Source organism: Drosophila serrata, unplaced genomic scaffold (assembly GCF_035046125.1).
Source record: "Drosophila serrata isolate PLE 108 unplaced genomic scaffold, ASM3504612v1 contig_362, whole genome shotgun sequence".
Classification (NCBI taxonomy): Eukaryota; Metazoa; Arthropoda; class Insecta; order Diptera; family Drosophilidae; genus Drosophila; species Drosophila serrata.
Window position 1 is genome coordinate 2,629,167 of NW_028257260.1, and position 20,256 is coordinate 2,649,422.

The 20,256-nt window shown below is 49.7% G+C and overlaps 5 protein-coding genes and 1 long non-coding RNA gene across 9 annotated transcripts; 3 read left to right on the plus strand and 3 right to left on the minus strand.

The window, feature by feature from the left end:
* The first annotated feature begins 162 nt into the window (after positions 1 to 162).
* Positions 163 to 7,686, plus strand: Elys (AT hook containing transcription factor 1 homolog). The gene is made up of 8 exons (XM_020942264.2): positions 163 to 784; positions 853 to 1,485; positions 1,538 to 1,845; positions 1,904 to 2,267; positions 2,327 to 2,517; positions 2,589 to 3,368; positions 3,432 to 7,446; positions 7,526 to 7,686. Exons 1-8 carry the CDS (start codon positions 682 to 684, stop codon positions 7,576 to 7,578), a joined length of 6,447 nt encoding a protein of 2,148 aa, XP_020797923.2. The 5' UTR covers positions 163 to 681; the 3' UTR covers positions 7,579 to 7,686.
* Positions 7,687 to 7,758: 72 nt separating this feature from the next.
* On the plus strand, positions 7,759 to 8,342 carry LOC147642740 (uncharacterized). The gene is made up of 2 exons (XR_015273103.1): positions 7,759 to 7,897; positions 8,104 to 8,342. It is a non-coding gene; the product is annotated as an uncharacterized LOC147642740 (long non-coding RNA).
* On the minus strand, positions 8,050 to 12,823 carry LOC110176052 (uncharacterized). 4 transcript variants are annotated; one of them, XM_020942267.2, is made up of 3 exons: positions 12,627 to 12,823; positions 9,242 to 10,244; positions 8,050 to 9,181 (listed from the first exon to the last, which is right to left on the minus strand). In XM_020942267.2, exons 2-3 carry the CDS (start codon positions 10,158 to 10,160, stop codon positions 8,205 to 8,207), a joined length of 1,896 nt encoding a protein of 631 aa, XP_020797926.2. In that variant the 5' UTR covers positions 10,161 to 10,244; positions 12,627 to 12,823; the 3' UTR covers positions 8,050 to 8,204. The 4 variants fall into 4 exon arrangements, with proteins under 4 accessions (XP_020797926.2, XP_020797925.2, XP_086695324.1 ...); XM_020942266.2 differs by lacking the exon at positions 12,627 to 12,823 and adding an exon at positions 11,259 to 11,604; XM_086839198.1 differs by having other exon boundaries at positions 8,050 to 10,244; positions 12,627 to 12,770.
* A 188-nt stretch (positions 12,824 to 13,011) lies between these two features.
* Grip91 (gamma-tubulin complex component 3) lies at positions 13,012 to 20,225 on the plus strand. The gene is made up of 5 exons (XM_020942107.2): positions 13,012 to 13,464; positions 13,720 to 14,982; positions 15,050 to 15,242; positions 15,298 to 15,619; positions 19,132 to 20,225. The coding sequence occupies exons 1-5, from the start codon at positions 13,365 to 13,367 to the stop codon at positions 19,834 to 19,836; spliced, it is 2,583 nt and encodes an 860-aa protein (XP_020797766.2). The 5' UTR covers positions 13,012 to 13,364; the 3' UTR covers positions 19,837 to 20,225.
* Positions 16,040 to 17,242, minus strand: LOC110175930 (peroxisomal multifunctional enzyme type 2). Its single transcript, XM_020942109.2, has 3 exons — positions 17,048 to 17,242; positions 16,816 to 16,973; positions 16,040 to 16,510 (listed from the first exon to the last, which is right to left on the minus strand). Exons 2-3 carry the CDS (start codon positions 16,946 to 16,948, stop codon positions 16,296 to 16,298), a joined length of 348 nt encoding a protein of 115 aa, XP_020797768.1. The 5' UTR covers positions 16,949 to 16,973; positions 17,048 to 17,242; the 3' UTR covers positions 16,040 to 16,295.
* On the minus strand, positions 17,966 to 18,976 carry LOC110175929 (putative methylthioribulose-1-phosphate dehydratase). The gene is made up of 3 exons (XM_020942108.2): positions 18,728 to 18,976; positions 18,184 to 18,654; positions 17,966 to 18,100 (listed from the first exon to the last, which is right to left on the minus strand). The coding sequence occupies exons 1-3, from the start codon at positions 18,853 to 18,855 to the stop codon at positions 18,016 to 18,018; spliced, it is 684 nt and encodes a 227-aa protein (XP_020797767.2). The 5' UTR covers positions 18,856 to 18,976; the 3' UTR covers positions 17,966 to 18,015.
* Positions 20,226 to 20,256: the final 31 nt, after the last annotated feature.

Here is a 20,256-nt window from a genome sequence, read left to right on the forward strand (position 1 = left end):
CCGTGCGGAAGTTGCCAGATGGCGCTGTCGCCTGCTCGAATGTCTTGTGCCGGACTCGTCTCCGCCTTTACTTCTGCAGAGCGTGTAATTGGAATGCGATGTGTCGATGTGTTATTGCCAAAAGTGATCTCAAGTATAAAGCTATTGCCGACGAATTGTCATTTTTCTTTGTCTCAGTCCAAACAATTAAAAGGAGTCGCCCAGGCGCCCTTACCGTAATTTCTTATGAAACTCGCGCGATATTTTCGCAATGCTCCGGCGTTGCCAGACCACAAGGCTTGTCACGGCGCTGTTATCGTCTTAAACCGATGCTAAGCCGAATCTTTTTGGCTGCTTTATATTATCTATTGCATTTGTACCGAATTCATACCAAAACTTAGTCCGAAAATTTGCTCGTCTCGAAATTGAGCACATTTCCGAATTCGCGAATTGACAGTTGGAAGTTGCGAATTTTAAAAACAACATTGTCCAACACTGGCCCCATACCGCGTCCATAGTAGGCGAAACAACAACAAAAACCGGCAACCAAGTGTTGAAATGTCAAAACGAAATCAAACGCTCATTCACACACTCTCGCTTCAATAGAATTGTCGGAATTCCTTTGCGGCAATTGAAATATTTCCGTATACTGTAAGCTTCTCCATTTTTCCGACCGACCGCGGTCCTGAAGATTCACCGCACATGGAGTGGTACGAAGTGGAGTTGGACCGCAAGCGGACGGTGGCGCTCACTGGCGCTCGATGGGATTCAGTGCGGGGCATTCCCAAAGGGGAAGATACGCCAGGTAAGTAAGAGATTAAACGCATTTTACGTGCATGTCATTTATAGTGTTCGGTGTCCTTTGCCTTGCAGACGACTATCTGGGCGGCATCATACAAGACGGTGAGTTGGGCTGGGTCACCAGCCGGAATACTAGCGAGGCCACTCTGTTGGTGCACCGCCTCGCCGGCGGCCAGCGCATGGCGCGCCACACCTTTTGGAGGAAGTCTGGCAATAAGAACGATGACCTGAACTGCAGCATTAGCTGCGTCGAGGAGATCTTCACAGACCAGCCGGACCCTCCGATAATCCTCGCCGTCTGCTTAGAGTCGTGGAACGGCGAAGAGCGAGGTCCTCACATCGACCAGGTCCGGTCGCAGGTGCACCTCTATAGCCTGACCTACTACCAGGTCTTGCGTGTCCTCGACATAGGTGGTCTATTGTGCCAGTCTCTCGCTTATCTCGATCAGCGCCTCTGTAGCGCCACGCAGCTGGCTTGTTTCGACGGCTGCTTGGCCGTGGGCACCTTTGAGGGCCTAGTCCTGCTGATCGATCTGAACTACGAGCACTTGCTAGCGAACAGACCCGATCTCACCTTCAATCCCGGCCTCCAGCCTCCCCAAAGTGAGCTTCACCGTATCCCCGGCAATAAGTATATGCGCAGTATCGAAGACCTGTTGGAGGAGTGTCGCTCCAATGACGTGCACTTGAGCTTGGAGCTGGATGGTGAGTGTGTGCCGATTACCTTGCTTATATTGCTAAATATAACCCAACACAGTGGCACGCATTGGTATTCGCTGCTTGGTGGGCCTTGGAGTTGCCCCCGGCTTCGCCGCTGGACTGGATGATGGCCGCATCCTGATCTACGACTTGATTAACTTCCAGTTAACTACAACGCTGCGTACGCCGAGAAAATCCGATGAGCTCGGTGCCGTGGAACGGCTGTGTGCCATAGTGCCTCCGGACGACCCCAAGCCATGCTTCTACATCTGTGCCATGTACAAGACCCCCGATCGCCTCAGCATGCTGCTGCACTCGGTCAACTACTCGTCCATGAAGCAAGTCGGCGACGGGTACCACTTCCAGGTGAGTCTAAAAGCACTGTTTTCGAGACGGGCGTAACATATCCGTTCTTGGTTTGCAGCAATTCTATGCCTGCTCGGTGCGCAATCAGCAGGTCCTTGATATTGGCAGCTGCACCGTGACGGGCTGCAGCACGGCTTCCACGTTCAGCTTTGCCGGGGATAACGGCACCTTGTTAGCTATCCTATCCTGGCGCTCGGACACTGAGCGCAAGAACAAGCTCGTCTTGTTCGACATGAACCAGTGGTACAAGGATGAGATGCCGGAAGGCATTCGGGGATACGATAAGCCTAATTACCTCGCCGGCTATATACTTAAGGGCTTGCCCACCGGCCTGGCCCTGCTATTGCGGCCCACCAGCATCCTTCACTTTGTTGCGCTGCAGCGCTACGAAGAGCATTTCTATCCCAATTCCCTGACCTTCGGTAAGAGCCTCCGCTGCCTCTGTTTCAAAAGAGACAAATCACAAGTCCCCTTGTCCTAGATTGCACACTTCTGACGACAACCGCCTCTCAATACTACGCCCACGATGGAGTACACCGTCGCTTCCTAGAGGCACTTCGCAAAGAACGGGCTACACTGTTCCTTCGCCCACAGCCCTGTCACGCAAACATCGTACGCCTGCGACTCCTGCCGCAGTTTTGCGAGCTGAACGTTGACGCCACATTCTCCAAGGTATGAAAGAGGTCGAGTGGTATTAGTAGTGTCCTATTTAAACTAACATCTACGGTTCTTTTTTTTCGTAGAGTGCCATGTACGAGGTCATCCTGTCGGTGGCCTTAGAACACAACTGCACCGCCCTGCTGGAGGACTGTGCCAGCAGCTGGCTGGACGGCAGCTTCTTGTGCAACATGCTAGACCCAACCGAGCTTTCTCTCTCCACCCTGACCAACTGGATATTGCGGCGTGCTGGTCATATCAAAAAGCGCATTTCGGAACTCTGCCAGGGCGTCTTCGACTATGGCGGATACTCGTTAGATGAGCGTGAGCGGCGCGAGTTTGTGGAACTTTCCGGACAGATGTCCGAGTTGGTACGACTGCAGTCGCATGTCCTTACGCTCGGCCGACGTAGTCTGACGTCCGAACTCCTGCAAACCCTGAAGAGCAACGAGCGTGCTTTGCAGACTGTGAACGAGTACCAGAAGGTGCTCTACTGGTTCATCGATGAGGGCCTTCTGCCAGAGGGGCAGCACGAACCACATGGCGGAGAGCACCAGCAGCAGCCTCTGGTTGCACTGCGACGTTCTTACGCGGAGAGGCGCACAAAGCGAAGGCGACTCTATATCGATTCACTGACGAAGGAGACGAACATGGTCGAAGCTTATCCGCCGGACTCGCTGCACGCCCTTCTTCACGTAATGCTCGATCCGGACACGGATCTAGAGTGTAAGCACAAATTGCTTCTGTATATGTTGCTGGATCTAGACCAGGAGCTTGCCAAGACCTTTCCGAAGGACTTTCATATGCACGAACCGAATGCCAGGATGGTGAATTGCTTCTGGTGGCTGGATCGTGGCGACTACAAGGTGAGTTCTCTCTCGCTTTACCTGATTTCTCTTGCTTAGGGAGTTCCCCACCTTCAATTCTAGAAATCTTTGGCGGCGTTATACGACAATCATACCACTTCACCCAGAGACTTTTTGGCGTGGGAGACTGGATTGCTGGTGGAATCCCTGCTGGAGGCCGGAGATAATAAAGCAGCAATGCGCGTTGTGAGCCGACCGCCCGGTGCGATGAAAAAGACCTTGCATTTGGAAGTTCTCCTGGTAAACAATTGTGTGCCCGAGGCCTTTGACTACGCTCGCACCTCACTGGACGAGAAGGGGAAATGTCTGGTGGAGCACTTCTTCCGCCACTGCATTGAGAACAGGCGTTTCAAGGTTCTCGCCGAACTCTGTCTGACCGATGAGGAGGAGCAGATGGTTAACCGTCTGCTGCAGGAGAACCCCTCACCCGATACGGAGAGGGTGCAACTAATTCTGCTTCTATTAAAGAGCAAATATATTGAGGCCGCCAATTTCATGGACGATGTGGCCGCCCAGCGCCAGCGTGCTAATGATGATGCCTCCAGCATTATGGCAGCGTACCGATCGACGATGACGCCAGTGACACAGAATATAGCCGGCACCTATTTCCGCATTCGCGGCAAAATGGACGATGACTTGGCCGATGGCCCGAATGCCGAGCACCGTCTGCCCCTCAGCTGGCAGCTGGCCAGGCAGAATGTCAGGGGTCAGCTGGGTGGCATCTTTCAAAGTTGCGCCATGAGTGCCCTGTGGGCCGAAAACAGCGAAATGTGTGACGACAGTCTGCCGCATCCGATGCGGATCAACGGCAACATTCCTTTTCTGCGCACCGAACGGTACGGCTTTGCGAAACCGCCGCAGCCCCTCCGGGTGGTGGTTCCTGTGCTCCACAAGGTAGTGGAAAAGCGCCAACGCGAGCAGGAGGAGCGCGATAGGGAAGCGACGAACATTGTGCAGCCGCGCAAGCGTCGTCGACTGCAGGCCGAGGAGTTGATGGATAATATTCGCAGCCAAGTGAACAACCTGCGCAGTCAGCAGCCGGAACAAGAGCGAAGTCAGTACCAGGCTAGCGATCTGGTGGAGCCGCCGGCCTTCCTTCAGCCACGCAAGCAGCCAACGCTGACAAATCCCAATACTTGTTCATCCGTGAAGATGCCAACTATCTTGAAGCGGCGTCCCGTTGTGGAAGCAGTGGTTGCTGGTACTCCGCCCTCGGCCACATCTACGTCACTGTCGCAGCCCAAGTGCTTCCGCTTCCAGCCGCCCACTCCGCTTTATATGGACAGCAACTCGCAGATGGAGAGCGGTGGCGAGGATGCAATCGATGAAAACGAGGGAACGGAAGAGGCAGAAGAGGAGGAGGAGACTGACGAGATCATTATGGAGATCGAGTCGCACAGCGAGCCACGTAGTGCCTACAGTGCGGAGTCCGACGAGGAGGAGGTTTTCCTTTCGCCGCTTCCCACCACTACGGTGTCCCGTGTGAGCCATCTAAGCAGCGCGGCGGAGCCAGCAAAGACAAAGCTATCCCCACCACCAATGGCACCGCCCGCTGGACCACAGCCACGCGGCTCACTGCTCCAGGGCAGTACTGGGATTGGGAGCGTCACCGGAAGCGAGAGTAGCAGTGGCTTCGGTAGCTTTGCCACGGTCCAGCCAGCACAGACGACGTCGCACTCGCAGTTCGTGCCCACCGTGTGCTCGTCGAAGATGTACGAGACGCAGTCGCAGGTCCTCTCAACTGGCAGCTCCATGGCCAAGATCTCCGAGCGGACCACCATTTGCGGCGACATGGAGTCCACTGATCTAGTAACCTCCATGGTTGTAACAAACAGTTCACTATGGTCCATGCCGACGGCGCGGCTGAGCGGTCAGACACGACGGATGCTAGACACCACGCTGGACATGTCCACCTACGACGCAACTTCGTTGGAGCAACGCGGCGAACTGGATCAGGATGAGGAGGACCTTTCTGATAAGCTGACAGAAAGGTTAAGACAAGAGGAAGGAGAGGAGGAGGAGGATGAGGAAGAAAAGCAGCAAAAGGCACAGTCCCAGATCCAGAAGCCTCTATCACCGCCCATACGCAGCTCAAGCAGCGGATCCTCCTCAAAGCACGGCGAACTGGATCAGGATCAGGATGATCTTACTGAGCTGGCACAGTCACACGTCCAGAAGTCTTCAACATCCCCCATACGCAGCTCAAGCAGCGGAACCTCCTCGAAGCTATCCTTCCCAAAGATGCATGGGGCCAAGACGGTGTCACCCACCGATGAAGAATCTGAAAACGATGTGGTGCTAAATCCCTTTTTTAGGCAAAGCGTTCAAGAGCCGCCGTCAGGGTCGGGATTGGGAAACTCACCAAAACGCAGCACGACCTGCTCCGAAAGAGAACTGGTGTCCTCCAACGATGAGGAATCAAAAGGCGAGAAACCGGAGGAACAGGAAGATAGTAATGAGCAGCGTCTGGAGCCACAGGATGAAGTCGAGATGACAGCGCGCTCAGAGCCAGGCTACCAGCAAATGACGTACTTCGGGGCCGCCCCTCAGGCATCCGTCCAGGAGCCTGAGCCATCGCCCACACGCAGCTCGAGCAGCGGACACTCTGAACTATCCCCGCCAGAGATGCGCCAACAACGGCCAGAGGTCGAACTAGTGTCCTCCAACGATGAGGAATCAACCGGTTCCATTACTACGTCACGTTCGGTAACGCACACGCCGGAGGGCACATTCCTGCCGAGCGATACCAATGTATCGCAGACATCAAGTCCCCGTGCCTCGCGTGATCCTGGCGGAGATGGATCACCGCGCTCCCTGTACCGGGCCAATAGCCTGGAGACTGTAGACGACCTAGACACCACAAAGGGCTCGCTAGAGGAGGAGGAAGAGGACGACGAAGACGACTGTGTAATTGCATTGGACGGAACTGAAGTGCGCGGCTACGTTGCTCGTCCGCAGCAGGCAACGGCCTGCAGCAGCGCCGAGCTCTTTGCCTTCAAGGACGAGTGCGCGGATGAGGCGGCCCCGGGCCCGTGTCCGTCGCTCTCACTCGGCGCCACTGTTAATAGTGATTCTGTGGTGGCCGATATCATTGAGCTGGACAGCGATGAGGAGAATGAGCAGCAGCCGCAGTCGCAATCGCTGGAGCAGCAGCAGCAGGAGGAGGAAATTCTGATAGCAGATGATCCAATGACTGGCGTAGATCATGGTCTTAAAGATGAAGTAGAGTCAGAAATGGAGCATAAGGAACAGCATGAAGAACAAGCACCAGCCGAACACAACATCAGTCCCGCCCAGGACGAGGACTCTCGTCAAAGCCTCACACTGGCCTTCTCCGAGGAGGAGGCGGACGAAGAGGTGGCAGCGGTTACATCAGAGAGCATACCACGCCGCTCGCTGCGTCCACGCCGCAACTCTGCGGAACCCCACCAGGACAGTCCTATCGTTCGCAGAATGCGTCTGCGTAGCGACGACAGCGGAGGAGCGCCTGCCGCAACCACGCCCAAGCGACGCACCGTGAAGCACAAGGCTCTGCTCGAGGTTATCGACGAACAGGTTTCCTTGAACTCATCGGCACGCACCCGCTCGCGCTCCCGCCTCAGCACAGTGGATACGGATCCAGACACGCCCACAATAGAGCTCTCAAACAGCAGGCGTGCCACCTCGCTGGCCCCCCTATCCGTCGAAAGTCAAAGGCCCCGCCGTTCCTTGCGCGGCAACAGTGAGCCCCCGATTACCCCCTTGCGTTCCACTCGCGGCTACAGCAAGTCGCCAACACAGACACCCACGAAGCCCACGGTTGAGCCGAAGGCCGTGCGCACACTTAAGACGCGCTCGCGCAAGAATAGCTCTGATATATCACCGGGTGTGTCTCCGAGCCCGTCCGAGTCCGAGCAGCCTCGTCTTCGTCGCACCGTCAGACGCCAGACCTCCGAACTGAGCGAAACCGGCTCCATCACTTCACTCAACCAAACCCGTGAATTGCGTTCGCGCCAGCGTCCTGCCTCAACGGAGCCCAATGCCCGGCCACTTTCACGAACTTCGGAGAGAGTGTCACGTACGCCCACACCCAATGAGGGTAAGTTAAGACCACGACCAAGACTAGCACCAGTTTAGGATTGCCACTAACAAATAATAATAATACCTTTCACACACAGGTAGCAACGAGGCCCATGTACCGCCAAAGAAGCGCGGACGACCCAAAAAGTAGCAGAAGCTGTAATGAATATTAGTTCACTTTTATGTTTATTTTGTTCCAAATTGAATTGAGCCGTTTGAGTTATGAGTTCTTAAAAAAAATCGTTAATTGAAATGAAAACTTTTGGACATTACCTTCATAATAAATAATTAAGATCGCGAGCAATGGCACCTTTGCCAGGAACAAGGAAGGAACATGTGGATAGGCGCAGAGACGCTATTACAAGAGGAAAAGAAAATTAACATCACCACTTATGGACTCTCCTTCCTCTCCTAACTTGGATACTTATGGTCCTGAAAAGGGTACAACTTTCATTCCGAACTGATTGGAGGTATGTACGGCAAATCTTCTCCCTTTCTGCTCTGCTCATCAGTTGTTCCTTCGCTGAATTGGGCATACAGCCCTTAGATCATCCCTGGAACGCATACAATTCGTCACTCACTCCATGAAAAAAAGTCCTTATGAATAGTTAATTCCATTATATATCAGATATAGGCTAGCTTTACTTTCGATGCGGTTAATTTATACTTTGTACAGATATTTACAATAGGCGTTCGTTCCTTATGGACTAAGTTCGGCAAGATGGGGGTGGCGCGGTGGCTTTCTCGTCTATGGTAATGCTTATGCTATGCCTTAATTTATACGAGCGTGGAGAGCTCGTGCAGTGAAATGGTCATGTTGCTCATGTCCAACGTGGGCGGTATGCCAGGACTGACCGAACCGCAGGCGTCGCGTCCTACAGCCGCTGCTGCCGTCGTCAGGCAGCTGCTATTCCCTGGCCTCGGTGTCGGCGGCGTTGCCGTAGCTGGACGCACAAGGAATGATGAGTTGACGGCACCACCGCCACCACTGGACAGGAGATTGCCGCTAAGCAACGGATTGAAGCTGCCGTGCGAGTGATTGGGGGATACTGGCGTCACGGACGGCGGCTGCAGCAGGCAAGCGTGATGGCCCTGGTAAAGCTGCGGTTGTTGTACCGGCGGCGAGGCCGTGTGGTACGCATTCGCCGGCGGCAGCGGCAGTGGTAGTGGCACAGGCAACGGCACCGGCAGCTGAGCGGCCGAGAGCAGGGACAGGTTGTGCGACAGGGGCGGCACAGAAGCGGCCGGCGGCAGAGGCGTCAGAAGCTGGGACAGACCCAACGGAGCGCTGCGATAACTGATTGTCTTCTCGTGCTGCCAGACAAAGACGTTGTGCACCATGGCGCCGCCACAGAAGACGATGCCCACGCCAATCAGTATACTGGTAACGATCGCAGGCGTGGAATGAAAGTGGCTAAAGGTGTACAGGATGAGTCCGGTAAGGAATACCGGTATGGAGATGAAGAAGCCGCTAACGGCGCACGTCCGGCTAACACTGGACTTCGCCAGATACTGGTTCTCGCGGCCCTCGAAGGCTGGCGCCCGCAGCTTTACGGCAAACAGAAACTGAATGGCGCAGACCAGCAGACAGCACAGGTTCAGCGACAGCGAGAGCGCACCCAGAGCCAATGTGACATCGTAGACCAGGATGAAGTCCTCGCTGCTTGGACCGCCGCGTCCCACGGCGTCCTCTCGTCCCGTCGGAGAGATCCTCAGCAGGAAGATCAGCGACAGCAACGCAAGTAATAGGGAAACTACAAATACAGACACATAGATTATTTTGTGATCTTCGCAGTAAAGGATAAACCGCTTACTCAGGCAAAGCAAGCCCAGGCTGGTGAGGGCTTCACGGGGCGAAGGTCCTGGCTTGGTCAGCTTGTGGAACACAGAATTGGCGGTGAGGTTGTTGCAGTGACTGTAATTGTGCGGCACTTGACTGCTGCTCAGGTGGTGCGCCTGTGTTTGTGACTGCTGCATCTGTAGGGGTACCTGGGACTGCTGCTGCTGCTGCTGATGCTGCGATTGAGTTTGTGGTTGGTGATAATGCTGGTGCATAGGCTGATGCATCGCCTGCTGCTGCTGCTGCTGCTGTTGGCTGCTGGCCAGGATGTGCTGATTGGTGTAGGTGTGATGGTGAACGCTTCCATTGCCCAGGCAGTGCCCGTTGGGTGTAAGCGGCGTGAGCGGTGTCAGCGGCTTGAGCGGCGTGATCGGGGTGGCAATGTTTAGCAGCGTTGAGCCATTGGCCACACGTGCGCCGCCATTGAGCAGCGTGCTCGTGCTAGCGGCAGAGGCATTCAGGGCGGATATGTTCAACGGCTGCGGTTGCGGCGGCCGCAGGTGGATATTGCGCGCAGTGCTGGCCACGGCAGCTGCTGCTGGCGTCGGTGAACCGCCACTGCCGCCGTTGGTGGTGGTTGCACCTGTTCCTGTTGACGCTCCTGCTGCTGCTCCCGCTCCCGTTCCAGCCAATGCAACCGGGGGTGTGTTGTGGCCGCTGCCACTGCCATTGCTATTACTGTTGCTGTTCCCATTGCAACTGATATTGTTGGTGCTGCTGCTGCTGTTGGCAACGATAACGCTGGCGGTGCGCAGCAGCTGGCCGCCGGCGCCTCCGCTGCTGCCAAGGGGAGCGCCTCCGGATGCGGATACGGTGGGCGGTACGGATACGGGGACGGCAATGGCGGTGGCTGTCGCAGCGGCACTGCTCGCATTCGAGGCGTGCTTCAGCATTTCCAGCGTTTTGGCCGCTACACTTGCCTCACATTGTGGACACGGCAGTGGCAAGGACCAATTGCAAAACCAGAATTAATCAGCCTGAAAGTAGTTAGAAGAGAAAACGATCTATTAAAATGGTGTTACAAAGCTAGAAAAGACAATTCCTTTAATCCTTCTATCAGATTTCAATAGACAGACCACCTGTCATGGTATCAATAAGAGTATTAAGGAGTATTTAGTAATTTGAATTCATTTTTATAATTTTCTTTAAGACAGATCCATACATTGATCCGGTCGTAATGCATAAAGCTATTATATCTCTTTGGGAGCTCGAAGACCTGAGAGAGATGGTGGGTAAGATGTAACGGCAACTGACCATGGAGCTAAGCTGCAATCTGAACCCGGGGCACTTTCGTTTCACCTGCGGCTAATGCTTACTGCAGCCACGATAGATAGACGCTGCGCATGTGCAAGACTTTCCCACAAATTATGCGGTAATTAGCGGATGGCGGAGAACTTTTCACCATCGAGCTGTAAAAGCAAAAGCGGGAAAACTCAAGGTTCGCACGCTGGCGAGAGTGAGGAGTGAGTATACTCACATCTTATGAGTGATAGAAATGCACAGTGCAAGAAATCAAGTAAAGCTTTTAAACTATTTAAATATATTTATACGAAAATGTTGAAGAAATATAGCACTGATGAGAATTCGTTATTGCCCTTGTCCTCTAACAAATAAATAAATAAATTCTTATTAATTGAGCTTAATTACACACAGATCTGTGATCTTAGACCGAAGAACCTCAGGTGCACACTCCCTAGAGATATCAAAATAATATTCTATATGCAATTCCAAGGACTGAACATCTGTTTCTGGTTTTGGGTATAAAGTTTAAACTTTAAAGTTTGGGTTCCCAGGGTCTCGAATCCGAAATTCGTTGGAACTCTCCGACTGGTTATTTTTCGCTGACAAGCCACAAAACAAAAAGAATACAACACAGAAAAACAAATATTACAAGCACAAAACAAAAATTAATAAATAAACACGAAACGCTACCAAAAACGGCGATAATCGAGGGTCTTAATGCAATTTGGCAAGTTGTAAAACGAGTTTACCTCCGCGTTCCGCGTTCCTTTTTGGCTAATTCAATTTCCGCTTCTGACCCCTGACCTTTACATGACCATCATCACTGTGGTGCGGAGGTGGCGCCGTATCACTCCAATTAATTGCCTTGGCTATTGTGGATGCTGGCTGCATGCCGGAGAATCCGGAGCCTATTCCTCGAACCGAATCGATCCGAGAGATCGCTGAAGAGAGCGCAAGAGGACGACAAGTGAACGAGACGACGCGGTGACCGATAGAGTGACAAACCACGACTGCGATCGGATCGGATCCGCGGCACTCCGCTGCTACTGCCACTGCCACAGCCAGCACCACTCCATTCCAGCAGCGGTTCTAGTCGCCGGCAGCGATGCGATGGTGGCTATTCGCACAGCACCAGCAACCAGTTAGCAAGTAAGAAAGCTATAGTTGGAGAGTGTTCGACTGTAAGATACCCGGTACCCCTAAAGGAAGACACCTTTTTCAGAGTCTTTTGTTTTTTGTTACCATATTTTGTAGCTTTTATAGTCTTGTGGTCTCATAGGTTATCGCACGGACAGACATAGAGCTGGACTTGGCTAAATCGTATACACATGGAGTCCTTTTGCCTGGTTGGCACCAAACTATAATACCCTTGGCACCCTATAGTTGCCGGGTATAACAAGTGAACGGAATGTCTCCGTTTCCCTCTCTCTCTCTCTCTCTTTCTCGCTCACATACACACAGACTGCGCGCACACGGACAGGTGAGCTGTGGAACGAGCCAATTTTGAACTCCGCTTGCCACCGTGGAGCCGAAGGGCTCAAAACTAACGTTATTTTTTTGTTGTTCTTTTTCTGATAGTCGCATAAGACTTTTTGACCAATTAAGGGCAATACCGGTTAGCATCTCAAAGCGTTAGATTTGGATTCTAATTAAAGCTCACATTTACAAAACAAAAATTAATTGCTGCCTTTCCGAATTAGGAAATTCAACCTTACCAGAATTGGGTAAATAGTTGAAGGACTTGTGAGCACTGCCTCAAATCGACCCACTGTGCCTCTCAAACCTGATCAACACACAAACACACGCGCGCGCGCCTCTCGATGCTGCTGCTCCTTCTTCGTACGCGGGCAAAGGCAACGCTACAACAACTTTAGCAGCAACAGCAACAATATCTATGGTGGCAACGGCTTCACTCCAACTTGCTGAGCCGCATTCCACGATCTCGAGACTGGACGCTGGAAGACTGTTGTCGGCAATAGCTTGTTGTTGTTGTTGTTGTTGCTGCTGCTCTTGCTTCTGCGGTTGTTGTTTTGGTTGCAGCTCCAACAATGTCTCCTCCTTGCATACCACACATATTCCCATAGACGCAGGCATTCGGTTGCCTAGTATGTAAATACCTTGTACTGCCAGTGATAGTTTACGATTAACTTTCTCGGCATGCCGCTTTTTATAGAGCGCAAATAAACAAATACTGACGACCGGGTACCGGGAGGCGCACTTCCAATCGGAAATTTCTTCAGTTGGATTCAAAAAAATACAAGTGAACTGGATCAACGCTGCCAGACTGATTCGTAACTCAGTGTTGGTAAACTGCTGTTGGTTTGATGCATCGATATATCGTATTAAATAATTTTATATTTCTTATTTTTTTATTTTCCAAGTGTTGCTAATTCGATACCATTTCCTGCAATGTAAAAATGTTTCAAATAATTTTTCAATAAAATAAATTGGCACACGCTATTCACCATAAATATCGTGGTTTCTATATAGTTATGCACCTAGTTTTGGTATTATACCATTACACATATGCGGCCACACTAAGTTTCGTCTTTCGTTTATTTTTGATAATTTTTTACATTTTACCGAAATTACGCGCCCCTCGTATTCCTCGTTAGTGTATTTCATGAGACCATTTCCGGCACCGCCAGCTAGTGCAGTCCATCGTTATCCAAACCCCGACCGGCAAGCGTGGGGGTCATATATTTATCAAGCAGTTGTTCCTTGGCACTGGATTTGCCTTGCATATTTGGACGCCAACAAAATAGGCAGCGAAACGACTTTTGCGCGCGTCTTTGGATCCCCGGATTCAACGACGTACTCAAGTTTCCACAATCCCTGGACATTTTCAGCACAAAATGGGTCCGATTGGTACAACGCTTTACCCCAGTCAAGTTATGAACGTTGTTAAGGATTTGATCATCTGCGTTCAGGGTGGAAAGTCTTCCGAACTTCAGGGTAAGTTTCCAATTAAATTTTAATGTTAGAAAAATATTTCTTTTATTTAAATCAAGGGTATGGTTTTAATGTTTTCAATAATTAAATATCAATAAATATATATTTTTAATTGAAACAATGAATCAATGGGAAATAGTAACGAAACCTCTCTCTCTCTCATGGTGTTTTCATTATTTTTTTGAATATTTTCCATGATAACGTACAAATATAATAATAAAAAATAAATCCTTTATATTATTATCTATCATCTCACAGGAGACATTATGGCTCGTGCTGCTTGCTTCTTATCCGATCCATCAAATCCTCCAGTGCCGTTCAACGAACGCGATTGTGTCCAGAAGATACTAAGGAATCTGCGGTCCCGTGAGGCAGGACACAACAATGCAGCCAGTCTTTTTTCCATACATTACAATAAGCTTCTTTTGCTGAAAATCAATCCCCAGCTTCGTCACTCGCTGATGAGCCATCTTCTCTCCTTGGCAGACAAGTCATTGCAGCCAGAGCCAGAACCCATTTATTCTTCGGAGATGACACTCTCAGGTGGTGGTGGCGATTACCTCTCTCGACTACCCAGCTCTCACAGTCGCAGCTCGTCGTGTCATAATGGCTTCAGCCAAGAATTGGCGAGTACAACTTTGAGTCGGGCACCCGCGGAGAGTTGCATAGACACACACACGAAAAAGAAGGATGTTCATCGTATGAGTATGTCGCTGAGTGCCCTTTACTCCTTCATTGGCATCCAGGGGAAACATTTAAAGAAGGACATCATCACCGGCTACTTCAAACTGGACCCAATGAGCACCAAGACGCTGACCAAAGCAGAGACCAGCATGCTCCTTCGACTGTCTGAGCTGGGCTACTATTATGATCGTGTGGCCAAGGTTGCGGACCCGACAACCGGATACAATCCCATTGGAATCATGGGCCAAGCCCTCATATGCAAGCTCCGGACAGAACTGGTTGGCTTCCGAGGCGAGGTCACTGTGCTCGTCGACCAGTTGAATGTCTTAGAGTCATCGTCCCAGGACAATGTTGCGCCTAGTGCCGATAAAAAGAAGCTGATGGGGCTGCTTAGCTGGTATGTGAAGCCCCTGCAGCGCATGCAGTGGCTGGCTAAAGTCGCCGACAAGTGCCAGATGATGAAGGGTGGCGAGCTGGCCTCCACCTTGTACAATATGCTGGACAATGGGAATCCGATGGTGAACGATTTGGTCCGCGATCTCCTCGCTGCTATCTGTGTACCACTTGGTGGCATGATCTCGAAGTGGATGCTTGAAGGTGGCGTAACCGATCTCCACGGCGAGTTCTTTGTGGAAGTTCTTCATGACGTTGGCGCGGATCGCCTTTGGCACGACAAGTTTCGTCTGCGCAAATCAATGCTGCCCAAGTTCGTGCCTTTGGATCTGGCCGATAGAATTCTTAAGACCGGCAAGAGCATCAACTTTCTGAGGGAGGTGTGCGAGATGAACGATCTGGGCGCGAACCGAGACAGACTCAAAGATGCCATGGACAGAAATAGTGAGTGCTAACACATTATATCAAATGTACCAATATTACCTAAATGCATAAACCCATATCTCAACAGCTAGCCAAATATTTTCGTACGTGCAAGACACTACTTGGCATGCCGCTGTGGAAATGTGCTACGCACAGACCTCCAAGCATGTCCTGGACATCATGGTGGGTCCACATAAGCTGCTAGATCACCTGTACGGAATGCGTCGGTATCTGTTGCTGGGACAAGGTGACTTTGTCAGCATCCTCATTCAGCACATGAAGTAAGACTTAGCTTATCCCACCAAAGGATACCTTAACCATCATTTTATCTTGCAGAGACGAACTGGAGCGCAAGGGCACTGATATCTACGCTCACGATCTATCTGCCATGTTGGATGCCGCCCTGCGCTGTGAGAATGCCCACCATGAAGATCCCGAGATACTTAACCATTTGGATGTAGTTTTGCAACCGCCATTTCCCGGGGACTGCGGCTGGGACATCATCTCGTTGCAGTACACTGTACATGGTCCACTGGCCACTATGCTGGAACCAACGATGCCCATATACAAGACGATCTTTAAGCCGTTGTGGCGCCTGAAGCACATTGAATTTGTGCTCTCCATGAAGATATGGAAGACGCAGATGTGCAACGCCAAGGTGAGTTTGTTGTTCTTTTTGCCTTCTGTTATTATTTCTCCCTTATCAATGATACGGTGCTCGCTTCGAGTGCATCCGCCGGGTACAGATAACCGTAGCTGAGGGTCGTGCTTAATTTTTGATCATCTGATGCAGGGTTTTAACTTCTCTTCTCAATTATTCCAGTCGTATACAAAGCCAGAGTTACAAACTTCAATGCCTTTCTAATATGAAAGATAGAGTATGTCACAATCTGCGCCTTTATATCATGATGTATTATTTGCTTAACAATAAGCTGAAACTTGAAAGGAAGTCGACGTAGTTTTCTTTAGTTTCTTTGAGAATCAATCGAAGATAAGATTAGTCTCAATCTAATCCATTAAGATTAACCCACTTGGTGATATACGCCAGCCGTAGTATCAAAGTGCACAACGAAGAATATATAGTTCGATAGTTCGCCTTATGTATTATTTTATAGTTTTTCTTTGTCCACGATTTCTCCCGTACAAAAATAACATTAGTAAATTAATTATGTGGTGAAACAAAAACACGAATACAGATTACACGAGAATGCACACACAACATGCACAGAAAAAAATATTATTCATATTGAACACACACACACACTAATTTTTGCTGAGGAATGTTGTGCGGGCTGCTCCTGTTGCTCCTCCTCCTCCTCCGTCTCCTTAGCTCCTTACAATTTCGCATCGGTCTTGAGGAGCGGCGCCAGCTTCTGGGTAAGCATAATGTTGCCAGCAATCTTCAGTTTGCCCTTCATGAAAGCAGCCTGGGGATTGAGCTTGCCCAGAGCAATGTCAACCATATCCTCATCGGCCACGGTCAGAGTGGTGTCGACCTTGACGCCCTGGGCGGGTCCCTCGTACGCCTTGGCGCTCTTGCAGTCCAGGGCTGTAAGTTAAAGAGGGGAATTCATGTTAGTTGGAATATTTCTGGGCACAACTAAAAGTAGGATTCACCGTAATCGGTTTCTTGGGTTTAATTGACTTCCGTCGATCGAAAGAACTTCGCATAAAAAATATATGTTAATGTTAACAGCTGTGGAAGTATCAAAGTACAACCAGAGCCAGGAAAAAACTCTGCACTTTGAACTGCTGCTAACTGCTTACAAGTGGTGGTCGCACACACACATCCATATGTATACCCAAAGGCCACGTACGGAGGGGTGCGCCTTAGGGGTTACTATTAGTACTTACTCCACTCCTTGGCCACCTTGCCGTCCTTGGTGATTTTGTACAGGAACACACCGTTGACCGCCTTGGCCTTGGCCTCGTTCTCCTTCAGGCCATCGATGATCTTTTGGAAAACGGCGTCCGACTGTAGAGACATGGTTGCTGTATGTGTGTGATGTTTTCTGTATGTTTTTCCGGGTATAAGAAAAAAAGGAAAATTGAGTGGGGGCTCTTCGCCAGTGAGGAAAAAGCTTACGCTTGGAGCGGAGAACGCGAAGTAATGAGCAGGCAGCGTGCAATAGCCGATTTTATTGTCGCCTTTTTTTCCACTCTCACCCTCTGCCGCCGTTAGGGCGAGATGGCAATACAGCCGGCCGGTGTTCTCCTGCTCACTCTTTTGCACTCGTTGAGATTGCGTATGCGCTGGTGAGTAGGTGGTGTGATGTGCCCTCTTCTTCACACAAATGTTAGCCGGCAGATGCACAGTGGGGGCGAAACAGCAAGAAGGGTGACAAAATTTAAAGAAGATATATTATTTATTGACAGCTTTTTAGGAACAGTTCATTCATATATTTCCTTAATTTTACATTTACAAATCTATAACATTTTACTTATTAACTTACAAGTTCTAGACCGGTATAACTATAAAGCAAAATCAAAAACATGTTTTGTAAAACTGCAACCACTGTAGCAGGTGTGTGGAGTTTAGACTTTAACATTAACATTCTACTCTTAACATGGACCTTTAACAGCGGTTATCAGCTGTTGGTCATGGCTGTTACCACGCTCCTAGTCCAAATTTTAGTGCAAAGTGCGCAGAGTTTGAAATGTCCATAAAACCAGCGATAAGGCTTCAAGTGTCTCTAGATTATTTTACCTTCCAAAATATGCCACCTCACAGCCCCATTCAAGAAACATTTATACGGCAAACCGCCCGAAGCTCCTAGGAATTCGCTTCTAAAAGCTATTATCATAAGGAAAGTAATTTAAACGACAAACATTAAATAATTACGGGTCATAATCAAAACGAATATTTGTCTGAATTCTTCAAAACTATAAGCACCTTCCGTCTTAGATATTTTTTTTAAATAATTGGTTAAGGGTTTCAAGATTTCCCCTTTCAATTCAGAGTTAAAGGGTAGTCTAATCATCCTTAAACTGTATTTCCGGTGAATTGGTTGTTTAAATGGTTTATTTATTTTTCAAAGTGCCACCTCCAGTTTCTTACGAGCTCTCGAACTTCCGCGGATCGATTCCGGCCTTTGTCATTTCCACGGCAATGGAGAACAGATAGTCATAGCACTCGGCCCTGTTATAACGACACAACAAAGCAAGAAATTCGATTACATATGGTTATAAGGTTAGGTTAGCTTCAATGGAGCGCCAACGCACATAGTCTTTGCCTGCTCCCAGGTCTGTCCCCAAACGTAAACGCCATGGCGTCGGACCAAGACGGCACTGCAGCCCGGATACTCCATCATAGCGGCATACATGCTATCAGCTAGGTCACGCTCAAAGGGCGTGTTCTCGATAATGGGCACGACCAGTTCTTCGTCGTAGCGCAAATAGCGCTTCTCCGCCTCATCGTAGACGCCCTTGATCATCTCCAAGTGTGTGCAGCGGAAGGTTTTGCCGCCCCACAGGAGCGAGGCCATTACGGCGTGCTGGGAATGCGTGTGGATGACGGCGCCGGCGTTGCGATGCTGGTATGCCAGCATGAATAGCGGCGTGCATTGGCTCTTCTTCAGACCCTTGATCTCTGGCGGCAGTTGAATGTCCTTGCCGGTTATATCCTGCACAAATAGATCCTCCGGCTGCATACGCTCTTTCTGCACGCCCGACGGTGCTATGTAGATCTCATTACTGCAAAGGAAAAGCCATTTGAATAATTGATTATCAGACACCCATAGGAAATAAGTTCACTTCGCCACCCCACTTGAATTTGATGCTCATTCCGCCGCCGGTGCCGGTGACCCATCCCAAATGGTAGAACTGCCTGCAGAGTGAGGGAATCAGGTGGCGCGGATGCTCCGCCGGCAGGTCTTTGAAAATCGAAAGGGACATCTCTGACAACGCTGTTTTAAACTTCGCCGTAGTGATTAGACACTTAAATCGCGGAAGATAACGAGAATCCGGTCCACGGGTTAAATTGTGTAAACAAAGCCCCACTCGATAGTCGATAGCCAACAGGCTTTTGATTGTCTGGCAATCGAGTGCATTAGGGTTGCCATATTATCGTTAGAAATAATAGATCCGTTAAAAACATTCAAATTTACTATTATAAATTTAAAAGCTTAAAATGGTCCAAAACTAATTTATGATTTATGTCACTCTTTACAGAAGCTACGTTTGTTAAACCCAGTGATTGGCAGGACGACACACCGGTTGCATTTATTCACCTCTGAGATCATGCACTTCATCCACCAGATGCAGTATTACATTCTCTTTGAGGTGATTGAATGCAACTGGGTGGAGCTGAAGAAAAAAATGATCGCTGCCACGGCACTTGACGAGATCCTGGAAGCCCACGAAAAGTTTTTGGCCGATATAACGGTGGGCTGCTTTAATGGACAGAATACGGACAAGGAAAAGTATCTGGAAACTGTCTTTGAGAATATTATAGCGCTAGAGACGTGGCAATCTCGCTTCTACCGCCACAGCTTTAGGGAGCTAAATGCTCGCGAGGACCTAGAAAAAATGGTGGCGGAGTCGGAGAAGAAGGGGCGATTCGGTATCACCGCCGAACGGAAGTTGCAGCGCGACCAGGAGAGCAAACTGTTTGAGCAACGGGTACTTTTGTCTAGACGCACCCTGGAGGACATTGCTGGCACTTACGAGAAGGCCGTGAGCGGCTTTCTGCTGACCCTCAACTCCCACGTAAATCCCAATCTTCAGCTCTTTGGCACGCGGCTGGACTTTAATGAATACTATAAAAAGCGTGACACTAATCTTCTCAAGCCTTTAACGTTCGAGCATATGAGACAAAGCAATCTCTTTTTGTTGAACTGCAGCAACCGCCTTCTGATCCATCCAGTCAAGGAATAGCATCGCATGATCGACTCAACCTAACCTTTTTGAACAATTGTCTCTAGGAGTTTAATAACGTTATAGGTCTCCAATGCCATCTCAAAGATATCTCAAATATCTCCCAATCCATAAAGTTATAATTTTTTTCGAATAGATTTAAGGGAGAACCCAAGTATTAAAACGCACATTTATTTTCAACAAACAAAAGTGTCGTTCAAGCTTAGCTAGCAACTGTTGTTAATACTCGTTTTTCCCCGAAGTGCGCTGGTCAATTGCCAAAAAAAAAATTTAATAAAAGACAAAACCTAAAATAAGATATTGTTACAGTTTTTTAAATGAAAATGTTTTTTGCATGGATGCCTTTTACAGTGTTGAGCAAACTAATGAAATAAACGCTTAATTGTTAATCTGCAAATGGCTTATTAATAACATCGATTC